At 41.6% G+C, this 17,699-nt stretch overlaps 1 protein-coding gene across 1 annotated transcript in view; it reads left to right on the top strand.

Moving 5' to 3' along the window:
• The window catches only part of cacna2d2a (calcium channel, voltage-dependent, alpha 2/delta subunit 2a), a gene marked incomplete at both ends in the record, with an annotated part of 211,852 nt that overhangs the window by 151,000 nt on the left and 43,153 nt on the right, over positions 1-17,699 (top strand). Inside the window, 2 exons of the mRNA XM_083892588.1 lie at positions 5,675-5,806; positions 6,057-6,114. Coding sequence (XP_083748714.1) covers positions 5,675-5,806; positions 6,057-6,114 — 190 coding nt within the window. The remainder of the gene's footprint in view (positions 1-5,674; positions 5,807-6,056; positions 6,115-17,699) is intronic.

Raw genomic sequence — 17,699 nt, 5'->3', positions numbered from 1 at the left:
CGTTGGCCAACTTCCAGCAGCCAATCTTTGGCTTGGTTTTCGTGTTCAAGTCCAACTTCTTCGCACCACCAACTTCTCGAGAGGCGGTCATAAAACCTTGATGCTCATGTGGTGCCGTCACACCCAGATATTGATGTTTGTTTTGTTGCTGTTTCTGTAGCATATAACGTTGTTAGTAAGGTTGCTAGCCTTATGTGCTAAACCACTGGTCACACCATTACTGGTCACTTGTGGGGGGGGGGGGGGGGGTGGTATTGGTTTGCTAGTCCTAAGACCAAGCAAATGAGACCAGCCAGGTTTAAGGTTGTGGTACAAGCTGCCCAACCTACTTCCTTTACCATGTAGGTGGCCGTTGTTTAGCAGTCTACCACTACTGACAACTCCAGACAAATACCAAATGTATATGGTTGTATTAGGGTGCTTTCACACCTATAGTTCGATTGTTTTGGTCAGAAAAATGTTATAATTAGGGCTGTTAAAAGATTAAAATTTTTAATCAGATTAATCACAGGGTAGCTGTGGATTAATCACGATTAATCACGATTAATTACCATTTGTAAATATGCCAAAAAAAAAATCAAATTTTCTCTTTATATTGTTGTAGGAACAGAGAGATAAATAAAGTATGTGGAAATATAAATGTAAAGAACAATAAAATACTGTAAATAACTTGTAAAAACCTATACAAACTTAGTAAAAAATAAACATTACATTGTAAAAAAAAAAGAACACATTATAAAACAATATAGATAAATAGAAAAAATAAAATGCTGTAAATAACTTTAAAAAAAACTATACATTGCACTGTAAATAACTCACATTATAAACCAAATATAAAGTATAGAAGTTAAATAGTTTTCTTACTAAACTCACAGCAGGAAATTCCTCATCAGCACTTTGAAGCACTGCTTCTACTAGTTAGCGTTAGCGTCAGCTAGCATTCTGACGCTAATGTTAGCTGCTGTCTGTGTCCCCGTTAGTTAGACAGTGACTGTTAATGTTATGATTATATCATTATCTGCGCCAGTAGCGCCACTTACAACTGTGTGTCTTTCTTTCTTTTTTCTTCATCCTCTCTTTTTTTCTTCCTCTTCTAACTTCCTGATTGATAACTCCTCTTCATTTTCCTTCAGCTTCACACAGGTTAACGTGAGGAGACGTGGGGCCCCTTTAGGGAGGTTTCCTACTGAGATGTCATTGCAAATCAACCCTTGTTGTTTAAGGGAGACGGTGATGCAGCTGCTCACTGATGCATTAAGGCTCCGAGTGTCCGGAGCCCCCCTATCGGCTCAGGGCCCCAAGCGGTTGCCTGCCGCCTTGCCTGTTCATAAACTGCACGTCTACCCGTAGCGCGATGAAAGTGCGTTAATGCGTTAAAAAAATTGTTTCCACCAGGCGCGAAATCCGAGTTTATCCCGTATCTCGTACCCATAACGCATTAAACTAGACCGTTTCGTCCCATTTGGTTTGGTTGCTTTCACACCAGAGGAACTGTACCAAAGTAGGGCGGGTAAAGCGGTCCGAGGCCAGCCCTTCAGGCAGATCTCGGACCGGTTGATTGAGTGCGCGCCAAAGGACCGAAATTATATATTCGCACCTACGCAAACGAACCGAACCGAACCACAGGTGTGAAAGCATTCTTGTGTGAAAAATAAAGACTGACCCAGCCGTAATGTGAATAAAGACGCACCGCGCCCACCGACAGAGACGTCATCAATGCACAAACATTCAAAAAAACACATCAAAACACTATTCGGGTGTTAAATTAATGCTTGTGCAGCGATGATCAGCTGATCAGCTGATAATCCGCCCCTGCACATCCACCCAGAGTTTGGCTAATACCATGATTTTTTTTTGCCTGGATAGCTGCAACAGGTCTCCGTTTTTTAAACGGAGGTCACAGGATGTGTCTTCGCCCTTGGCCTGTCTGGGACAGCTATCATTACATACCCAGTGCCTCTCGAGATAAGTGCAGCCAGGACTTCACAGCACAACCGGCTGCCCCTGCAGCAACCCACTGTGATAACTCCTGCTCAAAGGAGAGTACTTTTTTTTTTTTTACACGTTAATCAGGTGGATCTTTAGCACGAAGCGTTGCATGAGAGCCCGAGGAAATTGAAATGCATAGTTTGGTTTTCCCATGATAATCTCCACACAAATATCAGTCAAATAGAGCCACTGGTTCCATGGAGATGGATCGAGTGACTGTGGCAAGTTTGGTAAAAAATCGTGGTCAACGACGGCAGAGATTCTGAGAGTCTCGCTATTTTTATTTTATTTATTTATTTTTTTCCTCCCCCTCCAGTTCAGTCTTCCTTCGTAACCATCTGGACTCCGGAAATGTAAACACGATTTTATGAGACGTTATTGAAGCAAATAAAAACTCTTTCGCTTTCTAATTCTGGTCGGATGCAATTAAGTTTGCAGGAGAAAGTGTACACGTACTCAAATGAGTCATCAAATAAAAGACGACAACAGCTGCCAAACCGGAAAAAAAAAAAAAAAATATTGTCTTACAGTTTAACCCTGTGATGGATACGCCTCAGCTGTCCTTACTGCCACAAATATAACAACAGAGATTATCATTTGTCTACTCGTGACCCTGTGATGGCCCTATGTCAGCTGGGATTGACGACCCTCCGCGACCCTAATGTGGAGGATAAAGCGGTAGAAGATGAATGAATGGATTTAGCAGTTTAAATTTTGATGGTCGGTGTTTTGGGTTTTTTTTTTTCCTTTCGTTCTCAAACGGGCTAGAAATTGCCTTTTTCCAGGCTGTGAAAGCAGCTACTCATTCGTGGTAATATCTGTGCCATTTGTCGTCCTTTGTTCCCCCTCCTCCTCTCTCGCTGGGGTTTTATGTTCATCCCCCATCTGTAGGTGCTGCTGCCTCCATTCTTACTTTTTGCGGTTACGTCAGTGAATGTTTGTCACAAACGCGTTTGAGGAGCTCTGCTTAATGACGGCGATGATTTGACCTTCACGTGTTCCTGTTCTCAGGCGCTTCTGCACACGTATGCGAGACGATCGAAACGTTGCTGTGTTTGGACTGCAGTTGTGCAGAGAGTTCTGCTTTATTTTATTTATTTTTTTACTTAATGACTGTGTGCTTTGGATAATTAAGAGTATTTGAGTTTCACAGGTTGCTATTTTCTTACCTCGGAACTGACAGCTCATCAAAGACTCGAAAAGCATCGGGGGGAAATTGGATAATGATCACTTTATTTGTGTGAAATTCAAATGAGGGGGTTGAGAAAAGCCGGACTCGTCAGTTTCCGAGTCTTATCTCGCTTTGTTTGGCTGAGTAATTAAATCTCAGGGGGCTTAAAGTTCCACCCAGCTCGCTGCCTCCACTTGTTTCCACTTTAATCAGGTGGCCATTAAGCCTCTGATTGCACTCACCCTCTTTTGACTTCAGCTTAGCTTTTTACACAGATTGAAAGCGTTTTGGGTGCGGGCGTGTGCAGTGGAGGCATATTGTCTCATGTTGTAAGGATCAATGTGAAAGAGCACATGGGTTACATTTAAAGTAAAGTGCAAAGAAAACAAGATGCACTTTGACGCTCGTGGCGGAGGCGGCAGCAGCAGCGAGCTATTTCACTTCTCGTTGACTTGAAGATGAAAACTTCTCTCCATAACCATACGTTCATCGCGACATATTGCTATGACTTTATATTTAAAGGTGCCATATGTAAGTGTGTAACCCCGGATTTCCACTGGACGCAGAACGGCAGCGGCGCAGTCGCCGTTGCAAATCGCTTCCATTCTAATCAATGAGAGCATTTCCACCAGACGCGCTGCGGAGCGTCTCAGCAGCGTCCGTCCCAGAAGCGGCTCGCCGCGCCGCGGCGATATCGATAGGAAACAGTTCTATTTTTTCCGTTGCCGCTGCTGAACCTCGTAAATTTCAACGAAGCAGATCGCACAAGACAGGAAGTCAGACACAGAATCAAAGTAAAACATTTCCACCCCCCCTTTCAAAATAAAACACAATACGCAGGTCATACAGCCTGTCACAACTTCACATCAACATGACGTCGTCGCCGGTGCTGCCAGGTCAACAGTCAATTAATCAGAGCGTCTCATAATGTACGACGAGAGACTGGTTGTTGAAGTGGAGAAACATGAAATAATTCATGACACCAGATCAACAGTTCTTCCACGTCGGAGAATGAAAAGAAGCTGTGTTGTTGTTGTTGTTTACTTTATACACACAGTCTATCGCGGGATCTCGCGAACTCGCGTCCGTTCGAGATTATCGCGCGATCTTCCGTGAATACCGCCGGCTCCCAAGGCTCCGCGCCGCTGCCGTAACGCGCCCGGTGGGGATTGACGCCGGGCAGAGGACGAAGCAGAACCGCGCCGCGGCCGTTCCGCGTCCAGTGGAAATCCGGGGTAAGAGTGTGGCCATAAACGGTTACTACATTCAAATTCAAAATATCCAGGTCTTTTAGGTTTCGTTTTCTGACGTAACTGGCAACCCGTGGTTGCTCGGCAGCTGAGACTCTACTGACTGCAATGATTGGTAGACGGCGGTAGGTGGCGCCACATGCCAAAAAACGTGATTTGCACTCTGCAAAATATTTTTTTTTAATGCAAATGCGTTGTTGTTGGTGAGTTCAGTTTGTTATATGAACATTATTCCTGAGTCTCTGTGACACATTAGGAGGATTTTATGGCCAGTTGCTTTAGATTTATTACATAATGCACCTTTAAAGCTATAACATGCAGCGTTATGTTTAGCAGGACACACAGAAGTCGTTTCTCCCTCTTACTTACTGAAATTCTCTTGCTTTCGACAATTCAGAGGTGGTTTCTTTCTCCCCAACGCTGCCAACGACACACGACCTCGTCCAAGGTCATCTCAGATTTTCTCATCTGCACTCTTCAGAGATCACCGAGATTAGACTGATGCTCTGCTCAGACAGCGACCGCCGGCCACGCCGCCGCCTGCATACATCCATTCTTATGTGCTTAGCGCCGCTGGCACGGACAAAGTCGTTCGGCAAAGCAGAATTGACCTTTGGATTCTAACTCTTTAAAAGAAAATGTTCACTTTTTTTTTTTTTAATCATTCAGTGGAGATTTCTAATGGCTTTTATTAAAATGTTGCATCAGGGATTGCAAAATAAATAAAATATAATATTATGGCCTGTATTTAGTACCTGTATTTTAAGCACTGCTTTTTTTTTAATCAGTAGCTCAATTGCCATTATTGTCTAGTTTTTCTCTTTATATAAAACAGAAACATATTCTGCTCAAGTGAACTTTGTTTACCAGAAACTAGGAGTCCAATCCAATCCAACTTTATTTATAAAGCACTTTAAAAACAACAACAGCTGAAACAAAGTTGCTGTACATCAGACAAAAATGAATAAAACAACTCAAACATACAAGCGTGTGACCCAATAGACCGAAGAGCAACCAATAAAACATACAATAAAACAAAATACTGTAGAAAATATAAAAACAATACAAATAAACCATAAAAAACATAAAAACCAACGTCGCATACTGGGTCGAATGGGTTTTAAGATGCGTTTTTCAAAGTAGGAAACTCTTACAATGTGAAAATCTGTAACTGTTTTGATCTTTTCCTTCTAACTAAGCAAACTATGCCTCGTACTGTGCTATATCCCGATTCACTCTCGTGTTTTCTCCGGTGTTCCCACAGCCCCAGTCATCTTAAACGAGTTAAACTGGACCCAGGCGCTGGAGAGAGTCTTCATTGAAAACCGTCGGGAGGACAGCTCTCTGCGCTGGCAGGTGTTTGGCAGTGCCACAGGAGTGACGCGCTATTATCCAGGTAAGGTATTAACCTGCAGGACCACAGGTCACCGAGTCAAAGGTCTACCTTTGAAGTCGCCGTAAGGATAAAGTCTAAATTGACCCCGAGGGCTCCTGCAGCTGCGGAACATTGGCAATCTCTTATCAGATGGCCGTACTGGTAGCTCGATAGACGGAATGAAATTATGATGACTTTTATCCTTATCTGATCGGAAATAGCTCACACAGCTCACTGTGTGATCCATAACTTATTTTCTTCCGCTCTTCAGCCACTCCATGGAGGGCGCCCAACAAGATCGACCTGTACGACGTCCGCAGAAGACCGTGGTAAGATTTCTGACATTGAAAAAAACCTTTGAACTTGTGAGAAACATTCATTTATGGAAGAGGATTAGGGTCACACAGGAAAAGAAATCAGTTCTGAATTTATTCTCAGAATTATGACTTTCAACTAAGTATTCTGACTTTAAACTCAGAATTCAGACTTTAAACTCGGAATTCTGACTTTATTCTTAGAATTCTGACTTTATCCTCAGAATTCTTACTTTATTCTCAGAATTATGACTATAAACTCAAAATTATGACTTTAAACTCGGAATTATGACTTTATTCTCAGAATTATGACTATAAACTCAGAATTATGACTTTAAAACACTGTGTTCTGACTTTAAACTCGGAATTCTGACTTTATTCTTAGAATTATGACTTTATTCTCAGAATTATGACTATAAACTCAGAATTATGACTTTAAAACACTCTGTTCTGACTTTAAACTCAGAATTATGACTTTAAAACACTGTGTTCTGACTTTAAACTCAGAATTCTGACTTTATTCTTAGAATTCTGACTTGATCCTCAGAATTCTTACTTTATTCTCAGAATTATGACTATAAAACACTGTGTTCTGACTTTAAACTCGCAATTATGACTTTAAAACTCGGAATTATGACTTTATTCTCAGAATTATGACTTTAAACTCGGAATTATGACTTTATTCTCAGAATTATGACTATAAACTTGAAATTATGACTTTAAAACACTGTGTTCTGACTTTAAACTCAGAATTCTGACTTTATTCTCAGAATTATGACTTTATTCTCAGTGTTCTGACTTTAAACTCGGAATTCTGACTTTATTCTTAGAATTCTGACTTGATCCTCAGAATTCTTACTTTATTCTCAGAATTATGACCTTAAAACTCAGTATTCTGACTTTAAACTCAGAATTCTGACTTTAAACTCGGAATTCTGATTTTAAACTCAGAATTATGACTTTATACTCTCTAAACTATATACTAATTCTGAGTTTAAACTCATAATTTCTGGATTTGAACACAGAATTTTGACTTTATTCTCAGAATTCTGGTCACCCGTAATTCTGAGTTTAAAGTCAGAGCTCAAATACCCACATTTCCTGTGTGGCCCTGATCCTCTTCCGTATTCATCTGAGGTTTTTTCTTACTGATAAAAAGTCATGTATATATTGCTGAAGTGCATAATGTTGGTCTAGATGAGTTGGACACAGTGACCGTTGGTCACCAGGAGAATGCAGCGGCGTGTCGAGAGCAGAGAGGAGTTTGTGTAGTTCAGAGCCTCAAACCGATAGAAAAAGCAGCAGCAGCAGCAGAGGAAAATTGCCCGAAATTTAACTTGTCATTGCAACACCTGTGCTGTCAGCGGCTGCAGCAGAACTATCACGCCGTCTTACAATTGTGACAAAGTATTGTGATCGTAATACGCCGTGCACACACACACACACACACACACACACGCTTGCTGCAAACACATTTTTGGAGGCATAAATGTCCATGTATACATGTTAAGAATAACACGACGTCATTTCATCTTCATAGTTCTTTGCTTGGTGTTATCTGCGCTTTCCTTAAAGGTGATTTACTATATTTACATTCAATATATTAGTGTTTGAAACAGGTTTTTATAAATGGAAAACCGCTCGCAGCACATTAAGATGGTTTAATGGCTGTAGTCGCATGCAAACGGAAAGACTTAAATCCTTAAATCCGGTCCTCCTTGTAGATTCCTTTACTGAGTTTTGTCTTTGTCTCCTGCAGACAAATTGTGCTTCCCCACAGCCTACGGCTTAATGGAAAATACTGTTTAATGGAATGAGGTCAAAACATTCCTTAGCCGTGTTTATCTCACTGAGTGATAATGTAAAATGCACACTGCTTTTTCTCGCTACAAGGACAAAAAACAAGATAGAGGCTAATGTTTGTGTTTTAAGTGGCCACCCTTTGTGCCGGATCTCTGTTGGGGAGAGTCTGGCTCCGGAGAGCGCGGTCGATACGACAGAACGAGGCTGCATCGAGACCAACAGTCCCTTCTTCCACCTTGTCCCTTTGCTTTTTTTGTCCCACCCCTTACGCGTTCGATCGACTCGCCGCTGTCACATCGGCTTTGTGGCAGCGCTGCCCCTGTTGCCTGGTTACAGGTTTGGGAGTGAACTGGACATAATCATGACAGCAATGTTGATTAAACCTGACCCCGTTTTCCATCTCTGTCTCAGTCCAGCTCAGCCTGAGTGGCTGTTTGAGGTCAGGCCAGCGCTGTGTGCTGAAGTCAACAGGCTCAGACCGAGCAAACAATAGACGAGCACGAGAAGGAAGCTTTTTGCATTTAGGCGGAGTATGTGTGACAGTTTAGATCTAGTATATACATCCGTTATGTATCATCGTAGTTGTAAATATACAACACAGTGTTGTGTTTTTGCTTATTCTCGTACCACAATGGCCTACTTTTATTAAATATGTCCTATTATATGTCCTAATCTTCTTTAATCTTGATTGTATTTCCTTGATACTGTGTTTGTTATGCAGCAAAACATAAATTAACATGTTGACAACTTTACATGCTTTCACATTACTACCTCTAAGATACAGGTGTCAAACTCGTGGCCCGCCACGTCATTTTATGTGGCCCGCGAGTGATAAATTGGTCTTAAAAATCAGTGTTAAAATAGGTCTAAGCTGCTTTAAGGCGTGCATTGACCATAAACTACATTTCCCACAATACATGGCGATTGCGCTACCTGTAAAGTGACGGCACCGGCACAAGATTGAGGTGTAGCACTGTATGTGCATCATGCGACGAGTGAAATTGAATAAGTAATAAATACAGAAAGTTATTTATCAATATGTTACGTAGTACTTACCTTTATTTTACATTATATTTTGTTACACTTAGTTACATTTATTCTTTGTGACAGTTACATCTGGCCCTTTGAGGATAACCATTATGCTGATGTGGCCCTCAGTGAAAATGAGTTTGACACCCCTGATCTAAGATAATAGAGAGGAGATAATTTTGCCACGATGCCATTTACTGTAAATAATTGTATATAACTGTGAAAATATAACCACTATTAGGGGAAAATAACTTGTTTCAAGCCAAATAATCTGCCAGTGCAGCAAGAAAATGGCAAATTACCTTAAGTATCTTCAGCAATAATTAGTAAATAAGTCCGAAAATTGGTGTGATTAGATAAATACATTGAATTGAAGTCAATTACACGAGTACGTATTTTGGACCGTGCCCTGGTTTTAAGCCTAGCCGCCCTCAGTCTGGCGCACAGTTCGCCCCCGACAACCTCGGTGCATCTGTAATCATCAAACTAACGAGGTTGTTCGCTGACAATTTAATTAAGTTAACACCCATAGAAAAGTCTCCCTCGTGCTCCACTGTCACAGCAGGCAACACGATAAACATGAAAAATGCTTGGAGAAAAACACGAGGCGCCGTGTAGCGGGACGACTTTAAAACAAGGCTCCTGTCAGCACAAAAGCCTAAGTTCACAAAAGCGTAATTCTCTTACACGTGTTTTCCCGCGGTGGCACTGTTTCCCGGAGACAGGAAGGAACGAGGGGTGGAGTGAGGTTTGCTGTGAGTGGCAGCAGCATCTTGAGACGAGGTTAGACGGAGGAAGAGGTGCCTTCCTGCGCACTTTGTAACCCCCACCCTCCATGTTTGTCACTGTCATTTCTGTCAGGCTTTTTTCCTCATGTCAGAGCCTTCGACGTCTCCCGCGGCCCTGTTGCTTAGCAACGTGTGCCCAGCCGCGCCGAGTGGCACGACCGTGGCAGGGAGTGTCATGATACGTCAGGTCAGACTCGTGTGATTATAGACTTAACGTGCTGTCTCCCCCTATTCTCCGGAGAGAGAGGTCGGCCGGTCATGCATGGGCGCGGTGGTAAGGTAAGCCTGTCATGGGTGCTTATGTGACTTTCGGTTAATGTCAGCATCCAGAAACACAAACGACTGTGAGCGCTAAACACAAGCCGGATTTTAAAAAAAAAAAAAAAAAAATAGACAAAAAAAAACCTCACTTAGCTCGTGACAAAGACTGGAGCTATTTTGTGTATTTTTTATGATAGCTAAATAGAATTGTGGAGCAGCTCTTCTTCCCACTTCACAGTATATTCAACCATCCAGCCGGTCACAATTCAGTCTCACTTTTACAATCATGATTTTACAGCCCCATTTTTATAGCATCAATTAACTAATTTGAACAATTAAACCCTATTTCTCCAAGTGAACCTAGTTCCCCTGGTGTCCTAATGAACATGTCTGTGACATGCTTTGGTCAAAATACCTTAAAGCTCACATAGAGTGGTCCTGTTGCACATAAATGTTAGTTATGGAGGTCTACTTACATATATTAACTTGTTTTTATGCTCAAAAACCTCCTAGTTGCTGTAAACGAGCCGATAGAAATCCTCTTTTCTGACGGTGTTTTTCAGCCGCGATGTTTCAGAGTGAACTTTCACCCCCAGAAGACAGAGTCTTGTGATTGGCCAGTACTATCTAGCACATCCGTTCTCAGAAGCGCAGCGCCCCCCTCTGGAACGGTGGATGCACTGCTCCTCATTATCAAAACATTGTTTTAACAGTGTTTAAAAATAGCTTCTTCACGACTCCCCGCCTCAGTCCCTTTGATGACTTTAAACCGGAGTCAGACCCAGAGTCAGAAGACACTGTTGCTCGTGAAACACCTCCACAACGGACGTTATTCTTCTTCTGCGGTTCAATGTACGTAACCGGATGTGCCCGGACTAGTGCCCGGAGCAGGACGATCGGTTGTTCAGGAGAACCGCTGTTTACGTAACTATTACGGGATTTTCAGTGATCTCGTTGAACCCCGAGATTACAATAAAACACAACGTTCTCAGCAGTGGCTGAACTGTTTGTTTCGAACCGTCAGGGCTTCATAAACAAGGTAATGACGCAGATACACACCAAAAAAAACAGCGATAATAGGAACTTCCGGTCTAGTTCCGCTTTAAGGATGAAGCACCACAGCAGTTCAATCACCCTGAACAAAACAACCCTGTTCAGAACGCTGGCTTTTGAGTGCCTGTCTCTTTAAATATGCAAATGAGACACAGGAAACTACGTCAGCGTCACTCAGGCTCCGGCAGCTAACAGCAGTTAGCATTTGGAAAAGCCCTCATTATCGCCGTCATATATAAAATGTATCCACTGGACACGTAAATCCTCTGAGGGTGGAAGTTTGTGTAGAACTCTGTGCTGCACTGTGCAGTTTGCCAAACACTTGGCCGATTTCCGCGCTTCCGGATACTATTGCCCTCGTCTGCACTCTCACGTTTTTTAAGGGACAAAACGGAGCTCCGCGAGACAACAATTCCAGGAATTGTGACGTAGGAATGAGCGCGGAAGTCAACATCGCGTGTTTTAGCTCCTGTACTTGGACTGAGGCAGACCACAAAAACATGACTGAGTCATATTTCTCCGTCCCAACACCTCCCCCTTAAAATTTCCCCTTGGTTTTGAGTTCCCTCGACCGCAAATCTCCCTCGTTGAGGGAAGTGGTATTGGGACACCACTACATGCAAATTAGCGTAGTGAACGTAACGAACGCGCTAACCTACTACCTGCATCGGAGCTCGCTACATTTTGACGGTTGATTATAAGGGGAAAATCGCATTTCCTCTTGCTCCCCCGCCTACACGTGAACTCGCAAAAATTAGGGTTAGGGCAAAAATGTAGGGTTAGGGTATTTGGACAGGGCCTATATCTACTCATAGGGCCTCCAGAGTCCCAAATATAAGTATTAACATGATTAAAAAGTTGCTTTTGGATAATATGTCTCCTTTAAAAAATGAAAAATGAACTCTTGAACAAACACAGTAAGCAAGAGTTGCCGAATTCGGTACAAAAGTCTAAACATATACAGGAAACGGTACGTTATGCTACAAGTACAGGCAAACGCATATATCACCACATCCGCCTCCCTTTAATCTTCCTCTTATCACCTACTCCGAGCTACATCAGATTACACACGGGCGGATCATTCAAATCTACCTTCACAAACCAGTACACTAACTGGAATACACAGATGCAATCGCAGCAAAAAGGATCTCGCCGTGTTTGTTTATTGTTCAGTCAGAGATGAGATTTACTGTAGAGATGAAGAGATAAAAACCCGCTAGGTTCACTTTGTCGGGCAAAACTGTGCCGTGGCTGAACCCGGCTGTAGCCGACTTAGATCCACCACGAACACATAAAGATCAGAGGGGACGTCTGCTTCTGCAGATGGGCTCTATCATCTGTCTGCCCCCCCTCCCCCCCCCACACCCTCTGACAGCCCTACGAAAATTAATGGTCCAGTCAACACACTTAATTGTCTCCAATTGCTCTGACATTAATTATTAACATTTGTCCATTATATTGTCTGTTCGTGTTATCATGGGAAGTGAAGCAGAGGGTGAAGTGAGGCGGAGAGAGAGAGAGAGAGGGAGAAGAAGAAGAAGAAGAAGAAGAAGAGTGAAAGGGTGAAGAGAAAAAAATAATCACAGACAGGCGTGGAGTCCTGTTAGCCAAGCGTTGCAAAGATCCCATTACCTCCCCAGGTTCACAACAGCATGTGGGCTATATCATATATTGATTTCTTCAAAAAGTCAATCTAACCTCTTTGTAAATATTATGAGTACTGGTCCACTCCTCAAAGCTGAGCCCCCCCCCCCAAAAAAACGCCGTTCCCAATATCTAGCATTGCCGAGCTTCACCACCTCCATCTTTCATCGTCTTCGCCCTGTATGTACCTGACGTTTGAGGAAAAACTGGTTTTCGGTGAGACTGAACGAGATGTAAGGATTCAGGATTAAGGGGAAAGAAAGTCTCGCTCATTTCGATTAACGCTGGCTCATCTAAGTGTGAGTTCCGTTCCTTTGTTGTGGCTTAAATGAGTCACAGCTGAGTTACCATAGTAACCTGTGTGCTCCGGACCAGGCTAACTGTGTTTGACTTTGTCTCGAAGAATGTCCGACGGGTAGAAAAAGACTTCATTAGATGAATTCCACACTTCATGCAACTAAAATAATACACAACCTATTTAAATGGCATCTCAGCATTTTCATTGTCTCCAAGATAGATGAATAAAAACCTCACTATTGCAAAAGTACAACATTATATGTGACAAGTGGCAACACTAACCCAGTATTTATACATTTTTAAACAACTATTGTTATTACCAAACTGACATTTTCTCTATGAGCTTTACTTACCGCTGTGGAAGAAATAGACTTCAATTTCAGTTGCAGTCGCAGCCACATTTTCACTGCTCAATAATAGTGAAAGTTACATTTGTAGCCTATTTACAGAACGTTATGGAAGATCAAAGAACACAGAATAACATTATAAAGCACATATAGCACAAACTCAAGGCCCGGGGGCCAGATGTGGCCCGTGAGGTCTATGCTGCTTTAAGGCGTGTGTTGACCATAACCTACATTTCCCACAATGCATGGTGATTGTGTTACCCGTGAAGTGACAACAACCCGCCACTAGTTTGCAGTGATATCCTTGTTTATGCATCATGCGAAGCGAATTTTGAAATTGAGATTGAAATATCCACAAATGATCCCAAAATGTCCAGGAAGAGAAAGATTGATGCAGATGGAAGGCAGTTTCAAGAAAGACGGGAAGGCGAATACATGTCTGTGCTTCAAGGAGAAAAAAAAACGGTATGTCTTTTGTGTTATGAGGCGGCGTCGGTCGTCAAAGAGTACAATCTACGACGGCATTTTGACACCGAACAAGGAGCCAAGTATGACAAAGTTAGCCTTCAAGAAAAACAACAAATTGTCAAAGAATTAAAAGGCAAACTGCGATCGCAGCAGAGTGTGTTCACAAAAGTTATAACCAAAAACGTTGCGGCAGTGAAAGCTAGCTTTATTGTGGCTGAAGAAATCACCAGCGCTTCAAAGTCTTTTTCTCAGGGTGCGTTTACATTTAGTCACCCTTGTTATAAAGTGAACTACACATACATAAAACACTTGACACTGACTTACGCACAAAGTCTGACGGGCAATTTCCTGCCATGCCATCTCCGCAGCCTCGGTAGTGACTGTTGTATTGCCCTTTTTTTTCCCCCTGATAATCTGTTTGAATTCTTCATGCAGCTCCATTAGAAGCACACGCTCTTACCCCTTTGCATTACTCGTCGCATCAACCTTTTGTTCATCCATTCATTTGGGCTTCTTAAATAATCCAGAGTTTGTGATACTTGGTTAGATGAAAGCTGAGCTGCAGTAGTGGAACACCAAGCTCAGGGGTCTGCAACCTGCGGCTCTGGAGCCACATGTGGCTCTTCAGCCACTCTGCAGTGGCTCCTTGTAGCTTTAGAGATCGAGGCGACAAATAAAAGTCTTTTAATATCTTGTGCGTCACATCCAACGTCGAAGTAAAAATGCAATATTCAGTAGACGTTTGGATGTGTCCTGTCCCTCTTTGGATCCACCTACCGTTTTCTCGAGCGCAAACGACGTACAATCCAAATATTTGCTTCGTTTATTTCAAAGTGGGTTCATTTGAATTTCTTTTGACACAAACAATGAAACAATCGAAGAACCAGGTCTACGGGGTCTAGAGGTTGGGGATAAACTGGTCATGTTGTAGTTCTTAAATGTCATAAATGAACTATTGTATATAGTATGTCTGTATAAAAACCTTTATACGTGTTATTATCTTCATTTTGTGGGGGGTTTTTTGCTGCTCCAAATGAATTTTTTTTGGGTGGAGAGGCGACAAAAATGGCTCTTTTCATCCTAAAGGTTACCGACCCCTGACCTAGAGGCTTAATTGTGAGACGGTGCAGGTTTTAGTCTTTCTTTGGCAAATTTGAAGGAATAACCCTCCAGCAGACAAACAAAACTTCAATATTTCATTTTAAGCCAAGTTGTTGGAAAGGAGCAGGACGCTTCTTATTCCATTTTAAGGACAGCAGCGACAGACGAGAACTCATCTGCTGATAATACAGTCATTCATTCATTCATTCAATGCCTACCACCTTATCCACATAAGGTTCATGTGGAACTGGAGCCTATCTCAGCTGACATAAGGTGATGTACACCATGGACAGGTCACCAGTCCATCGTACAGCAAGCTATGAATACATACGTATTCCGATATACGTGACTTATTCAGCATTCTATGCTTTTTTTTTTTAGTACTAAATGTGAAGAGGTGTTCGTCTTAAGCATAACCAAAACTGTGGGATTGGCACAGACACGTCCAAGAATCAACAGAGTCGTGGAATAAATAAAACGATAGACAACATCTCTTTCTCTCGCGGGGTCTCGAGGCTCCGTCCTTCTCTATATGTTTATCTTAATTCAATCTTTATACTCCTACCACATCCACAGGAGCACACCCCCCCCCCCCCAAAAAAAGCAGCAGTCCATTAAATAATAAGCCCATCAGTTCATCACAAGTCCACACACCTGCGAGCGTGCACACAAACACACTTTTAATGCTCACGAATCGACACACAAAATGCAGTTCTCCCATCATGGCATTACTCTACTTATAAATAATGCAAAGTGGGTAATGGGAGGCTTTCTACCACAAAGCTTAGATGATGTCAGTTCAGGTATTTGGTGTTTAGAATATCTGTAAAAGCACAGGACTTTCCCTCGGGAGATCAGTCTAATGTTTGTGTTCCATTCTGTTTTATTTCATTAGTGAACGTCTCCTATTATTCTGTCTATACTGTGAAGATAAAAACACACATTTATATTGACAGCTGAAAACTTTATAGAACATCCTATAATGTATATTCACTGACCACTACAGAGGATACTTCATAAAGTGGCAGTCATGGTACCCAGTGTGGTGTCTTGTGCATATTGGTTGTACACAAGTAATTGTTTGAGTTACGGGTCGCTTTTTCTAATTTAAACATGTTTAGCTTTAGCTTTTTTCTGTAAACCATATAGATGGTTGTGCCAGAAAATACCAGGAGTTACTGAAACAACTGGACCAGGCCGTCTGACTTGCTGACATGCTATTTGCTGTAGGGGTGGGAATCACTGAACAGTACCTCACGATACGATACACGAGATACAATACAATGCGATACGATACGATACACAATATGATGCGATACAATGTGATACGATACAATACACGATATGAGATATGATGCGATACAATGTAATACGATATGATACACAATATGATGCGATACAATGTGATACATTACGATACACGATACGGTGCGATACGATACATGATGTGATACGATACAAGATATAATGCGATACAATGTGATATGATACAATACACGATATGAGATATGATGCAATACAATGTAATACGATATGATACACGATATGAATGCGATACAATGTGATACGATACGATACACGATACGATGCGATACGATACATGATGTGATACGATACAGTGTGATATGTTATGATACGATACAATGCAATACGATACGATACACAATATGATGCGATACAATGTGATACTATACACGATATGATGCGATACAATGTGATACGATACAATACACGATATGAGATATGATGCGATACAATGTGATACGATACGATACACGGTATGATGCGATACAATGTGATACGATACGATACGATACACGATATGATGCGATACGATACATGATGTGATACGATACAAGATATGATGCGATACAGTTTGATACGTTATGATACGATACAATGCAATACGATACACGGTATGATGCGATACAATGTGATACGATACGATACACGATGCGATACGATACATGATGTGATACGATACAAGATATGATGCGATACAATGTGATACGATACAAGATATGATGCGATACAATGTGATATGATACGATTACACGATATGATGCGATATAAATTGATACGATACAAGATATGATGCGATACAATGTGATACAATACGATTACACGATATGATGCGATACAATGTGATACGATACAATACACGATATGAGATATGATGCGATACAATGTGATACGATACACGATATGATGCGATACAATGTGATACATACGATACACGGTATGATGCGATACAATGTGATACGATACACGATACGATGCGATACGACACATGATGTGATACGATACACCATATGATGCGATATAATGTGATACGATACACGATATGATGCGATACAATATGATACGATACGATGCGATACGACACATGATGTGATACGATACACGATATGATGCGATATAGTGGGATACGATACAAGATATGATGCGATACAATGGGATACAATACGATACACGATACGATGCGATATAATGCGATACGATACACGATATGATGCGATACAATGTGCTACGATACAATACACGTTACGAGATATGATGCTATACGATACACAATATGGTGCGATACGACACATGGTCCAGAATACCGATAGTATCACTATACAATGATTAAATGATTAAATGACAATAAATATATTGCAATTCAATTCTATATCGATACATCACGATATCTGTCAAAGTGAAGAAAACAAAATGTCTGTTAACAGTAAAAAGTGCAGGACTTCTCTATTTATTCACAACATAGAGAAGTCTATGTGTTGACCCGCTGTAAACTCCCTCTTCTTCGACC

The sequence above is a fragment of the Microchirus variegatus genome, assembly GCF_963457635.1.
Source record: "Microchirus variegatus genome assembly, chromosome: 7".
Classification (NCBI taxonomy): domain Eukaryota; kingdom Metazoa; phylum Chordata; class Actinopteri; order Pleuronectiformes; family Soleidae; genus Microchirus; species Microchirus variegatus.
Note: the sequence above shows the minus strand (reverse complement) of the source record. Positions and strands in the feature narration are given on the sequence as shown.